A 5767-nucleotide genomic window follows, 5' to 3' on the forward strand; every position below is an offset into this window, starting at 1 on the left:
TTTATTTTATTTTATTTTATTTTATTTTTTGAGATGGAGTTTCACTCTTGTTACCCAGGCTAGAGTGCAATGGCGCAGTCTTGGCTCACCGCAACCTCCGCCTCCTGGGTTCAGGCAATTCTCCTGCCTCAGCCTCCTGAGTAGCTGGGATTACAGGCATGCGCCACCATGCCCAGCTAATTTTTTGGTATTTTTAGTAGAGACGGGGTTTCACCATGTTGACCAGGATGGTCTTGATCTCTTGACCTCGTGATCCACCCACCTCGGCCTCCCAAAGTGCTGGGCTTACAGGCTTGAGCCACCGCGCCCGGCCTTAAACTAAAGTTCTTAACTGATCTTTGGAAAAATCAGGAAAGAGGGATAAGGATGGGCAATTTCTCAAACAGGCTAGTTTTAATGTTGCATAATAATGAAGCTCCCTCGATGGTAATCCTTACACAAAAGAAGTGGCCTGAAGTAAACTGATGTCAACTAATCAGTTATTATTCTACTGTTCTGTCTCTCGTCCCCACCTTCCAAGGGAAGTAGTTTAGAAATGATCAGTGTGTCAAGGTCCTATAAGACTGAGAAAAGAAAGAGAAGAAAGAGGAAAGAAAAAAATGGAAAGAAAGAAAGAAATTCTTTTTGTTCTTTGCTTTTGCTTCTTTCAACTTTTCTCTGTCTACAAAGCCAACTTCTCCTGCTCAGCTCATCAGAACATTCACTCCATTTCTGGAATGAAGTGTTGCCTGATACTAGAGTCACAATAAAACCAATCGAGATCTTAAAACTAAATTCGTTGTAATTTTGTCCTTTGCCAAGGGGGAAAAACAACAAAAACTTCTCAAGAGTACCTATATCCTCTTATCACTTCTTTCTGGTCTTTTCCTAGTTTTCCTAGTGAAATTGGGTAAGTGGAGACTACCCGTGCTCATACATTTCTGAGGAAACGGTGTGCAATAGGGTTACTTGAATCTAAATTAATTGACTCGCCATTTCCTACTTATACTAGACATTATTACATCAGCTCTCTGATGTAGCGCCATGCCTTCCTAGTCACAACCCAAAAGAACGTGCAGAAACCTGGGGAACACCACACTCCATGCAAAAACTCCAAGTCCCGAAATCCTCCGTGGCCTGTCCCCGCCGCCTCCTCCCAAGAGCAGCCTCTTCTGTACTGGGAGTTGTAGTTATTCAGAGTCTTTCCTTCCGGGATGCGGGGCGAGAACGTGCCTCGAGGAACTACAACCCCCAGGAAGCAGTGCGCACCCCCGCCCTCGCTGGCGCCGGGCTCCACCTTCTCCCGCTCCTCCCTTTCTGGGCTGCACTGCTCACGCCTTCCTGTTAGTCCGAGCTGGGAGAAGTTCACTCCGATCAGCTGATCCCAACTGACAACAGGAGAGGAGGAAGCCCGGGAGGCAACGAAGGAGGAGGGTGGCGGAGATGGAGATGTGGATGGATCTGCCGGTGTCCTGAGGAACAGCCCCTGCCCCCACCGGCGCCCTGCGGCCCCTAGACACCGCCTCGCTGCGGCCGAGCTGCTCCGTGGTGGGATCCCCGGGCCGCCGCGGGCCAGGGCAGGGCGGGGAGGGCACGGCCCAGCGCGGGGCGAGTGATCGTCCTGGGGCTCTGGCTGCCCTAGGGAGGAAGGGGGGGCGAGTGCGGCGGGGGTGGGGGTGGGGTGGTATAAACAATGGATTCGGCTCCGGGCTTTGCCGCCGAGAGGGGGAATTTGGGGGACTTTCTTTGTTCTTAGCCTCCGCTCCTGCCCCTTGGGTTGTGGCGGTGGTGTCCGGGTGGAAGGAAGGGTGAGGAACCCCCGGCTGGGGAGAGGCGTCGAGGTGGGGGCCCGAGTGGGCAAAATGTTTGCTTGGCATGGCCTGGGGTAAGGTGTACTTTTTGAAGGCTGATTTTATATTTTTCTCAATTGTGACAAGTTTGATTTTTGTTTCTGTTTTGGGAGCTGGCTGGGCACGTCTGAGGTTAGAGTGTAAATAAGATCCCCTAGTCACTCCCTTCGCCTTCCTTGTTTATCTGAAAATAAGATTGATAGATTGATTAGGGGAGGAGTGACTATCAGAAGGGCAGGGATTTACACCTTGTTGGGGCCTTGGAATGGGGGTCAAGGCTAGGGAGAATTAGGAATATAATTGTCAAAGTGACAAAAGCCCCTTTCTTGCCCCTTGCCCTAGTTATCTTTTTCCCTATTTTGAAGTTATTTTTAAGTTAGTTTTTAAGTGACAAAGAGAAAAATTATTTGTTTTGACTCACTGCAGACCTGGCTTTGCCATGGGTCATAGTAGAGGAATTGTCTCCTGTTGCTCCCCACTTTTTTTTTTTTTTTTTTGCAGTTAGTGGAAGAAGGGACAAGAGAATTACAATGTAAAAAAATTGTTTTTAAACGTGAAATTGTTACTATTGTTTCTGTGTTTAGAGTCCTCAATATGTCTCTATCTAGAGTCAAAACAATCAATCCAGTTACAAGGCTAACAGGGTCTGCCCAGGTAGTTGATGGATCTACAGTTTATTAACATATTTTCATGAGCTTTGTACACGCCTCATCACTCCTTCCAATTGTGGGATGCATGTGGTGGTCTAGACAGCTGTCCTTCCAAGGACTCATTACTTAGTGATTTCCATTCTGAATTTAATAACTGAATGAACAGAAAGTTCCAGTCTGGGAAACAGAGCAGCAGAGTCTCTTGGGCCTAGATGTGGTGTTTGTTGTCAAGAGCTTTAGCCATAATTTTGTGAATAAATTTTTGTTTTTTTTTTTTGAGGGAGTCTCCCTCTCTCACCCAGGCTCGAGTGCAGTGGTGAGATCTTGGATCACTGCAACTTGTACCTCCTGGGTTCAAGCGCATGAGTCACTGCGCCTGGCCATTGAGAATAAATTTCTATCGCAACAAGCCAGTGTACGTTTTTTTTGTTTTTTGAGATGAAGTCTCACTCTGTCACCCAGGCTCTGGAGTACAGTGGCGCAGTCTTCACTCACCACGACCTCTGCCTCCCAGGTCCCAGCGATTCTTCTACCTCAGCCTCCCGAGTAGCAGGAACCACAGGCGTGTGTCACCACACCTGGCGAATTTTTTGTATTTTTTGACAGAGGCGGGGTTTCACAGTGTTAGCCAGGATGGTCTTGATCTCCTGACCTCATGATCCGCCCGCTTCGACCTCCCAAAGTGCTGGGATTACAGGCGGCCAGGCCAGTGTAAGTTTTAAGATCAAGAAAGAGATTTCTGGCCAGACACGGTGGCTCACACCTGTAATCCCTGCACTTTGCCAGGCCGAGGAGAGCAGATCATGTTGAGACCATCCTGGCCAACATGGTGAAACCCCGCCTCTATTAAAAATACAAAAATTAGTTGGGCGTGGTGTGGTGCATGCCCAACTACTTGGGAGGCTGAGGCAGGAGAATTGATTGCATCCAGGAGGTGGAGGTTGCAGTGAGCCGAGACTGTGTCATTGCACTTCAGCCTTGGCAACAAGTGCAAAACTCTGTCTCAAAAAAAAAAAAAAAAAAAGAGATTTCTCTGGACAGTTTTGGGCTAATATTTAATCACAATCTTTTTTTATTTTTTAAGGTGTACTTCTGTTTTTTAGATAAGTGAAATCCTTTTCCTTCCTCTATTCTAGGTATCTCCTGAAATACCGACTTCAAGCTGAATTATATCAAAAAGCTCCTTACCACTTTCTTTCATTACCAAAACTTTGTAGCTGATGTCCAACTGATGAACCCACCACCGTGAACCCATCAGACCTCTCTCAGATAGCCATAAAAGACCCTTCCAAGTTAATTTTGACCACATCATTGCTTGCACTTTATGGAGGATGCAATCATCAAGCCAAATCAACATTGCTGCTAATACAAGAGTCTTGGAGGCAGCAAATTAAAAATTTGAACATCTGTTTGTGAAGAACTATAACAGGACATTAAAGGTATTCTTTTTTAAAGTGTTCAGAATCCTGTGGAAGTTTCCTACAGTCTTCAGACTCAAATCTTCGTCTTCACTCCTGGGGCAAGTTCAGTGACTGTTATATGGTGGGCGTGTTTCTGTACCAGTGTAAGTATGAGTGCCCAGACTTCCCCAGCAGAGAAGGGCCTGAATCCAGGGCTGACGTGCCAGGAAAGTTACGCTTGCAGCGGGACTGACGAAGCTATCTTTGAGTGTGATGAGTGCTGCAGTCTGCAGTGTCTGCGCTGTGAGGAGGAGCTCCATCGGCAGGAGCGCCTGAGAAACCATGAGCGGATAAGACTCAAACCTGGCCATGTCCCTTACTGTGACCTCTGCAAGGGTCTAAATGGGCATTCACCAGGTGTACGGCAGAGGGCAATAGTGAGGTGCCAGACCTGCAAAATCAACTTGTGCCTGGAGTGCCAGAAGAGGACTCATTCTGGGGGTAACAAAAGGAGACACCCTGTTACTGTGTACAATGTCAGTAATCTCCAGGAGTCGCTGGAGGCAGAAGCGATGGATGAGGAGTCCAAGAGGCAGAAGATGACTGAGAAGGTTGTGAGTTTCCTCCTAGTAGATGAAAATGAAGAAATTCAGGTAAGCACATGGGTATACTGGGACTCGTGTGTAGTGGAGCAGATCTGTTGTTGGAAGGCAGTGCTCAAAAACAATGTCTGGTGGGGCAGGGTGGCTCATGCCTGTAATCCCAGCACTTTGGGAGGCCAAGGCGGGTAGATCACGAGATCAGGAGTTTGAGACCAGCCTGGCTAATGTGGTGAAACACCATCTCTACTAAAAATACAAAAATTAGCCGGGTGTGGTGGGGCTTGCCTGTAGTTCCAGCTACTGGGGAGGCCGAGGCATAAGAAATGCTTGAATCTGGGGGGCAGAGGTTACAATGAGCTGAGATCTTTTTTGAGACTGTCTCCAAAAAAAAAAAAAAAAAAAATGTCCAAGAGGAGATCACATTTTAATCATTAAAAGGCAAGACCTCTGGGGGCTTCAGCTGCATGACCTCTGGCCAAATTACTTTACCTCTCTGAGCCTTAGTTTTTTCATCTATAAAATGGGGGACAAAAAACTAAAACAAAACAAAACAAAATAAAATAAAATAAAATGGGGACAGTGCCTATTTCATCGAGTTGTGAGGATGAAATGAGACAGTGTTTGTTAAGCCTGTTGAAGAATAAATGGTCAGTGTATGGTAGCTGTTGTTAGTACTAAGTGTAGCATTATTATTAGAACAAACTGATTGAAAACATTTCAGAATGAGAGCATCCTGGCAAGTTGTGAGTAAATGTTCGTGATGCAGAACTACACCTATCCAGGGAAACACACGCTAACAGTGGGTCCCATCGGAGTGCTAGGTAATAAGGCATAAACCTGGGATTTCGATTTAGAGAGGCAGGTATTTAAAAAGTGGCCTTTATTTATTTATTTACTGAGACAGAGTCCCACTCTCTTGCCCAGGCTGGAGTGCAATGGCGTGATCTTGGCTTACTACAACCTCTGTCTCCTGGGTTCAAGTGATTCTCCCTCCTCAGCCTCCCAAGTAGCTGGAATTGCAGGCACCTGCCATCATGGCTGGCTAATTTTTGTATTTTTGTAGAACTGGGGTTTCACCATGTTGGCCAGGCTGATCTTGAACTCCTGACCTTAGGTGATCTGCACACCTCAACATCCCAAAGTGCTGGGATTACAGGTGTGAACCACTGTAATTTTGCTGTTGCTGTTTTTGCCTTCCAACAACAGCAAAAAGTGGCTTTTAAAAATTTAGTTAATTAATTAATTAATTTTTTTTTTTTTTTTTTTTTTTTTTTTTTTTTTTTTTT

The 5767-nt window shown here is 46.1% G+C and overlaps 1 protein-coding gene across 2 annotated transcripts in view; it reads left to right on the top strand.

Moving 5' to 3' along the window:
• Positions 1-1239: 1239 nt before the first annotated feature.
• Positions 1240-5767, top strand: part of ZFYVE1 (zinc finger FYVE-type containing 1) — a 70008-nt gene continuing 65480 nt past the window's right edge. For both annotated transcript variants that reach the window (XM_032245690.1, XM_032245689.1), the window contains exons 1-2: positions 1240-1527; positions 3616-4532. In XM_032245690.1, coding sequence (XP_032101581.1) covers positions 4050-4532 — 483 coding nt within the window. In that variant the 5' untranslated portion in view covers positions 1240-1527; positions 3616-4049. The remainder of the gene's footprint in view (positions 1528-3615; positions 4533-5767) is intronic.

The sequence above is a fragment of the Sapajus apella genome, unplaced genomic scaffold, assembly GCF_009761245.1.
Source record: "Sapajus apella isolate SASKATOON/1434 unplaced genomic scaffold, GSC_monkey_1.0 scaffold59, whole genome shotgun sequence".
Lineage (NCBI taxonomy): Eukaryota > Metazoa > Chordata > Mammalia > Primates > Cebidae > Sapajus > Sapajus apella.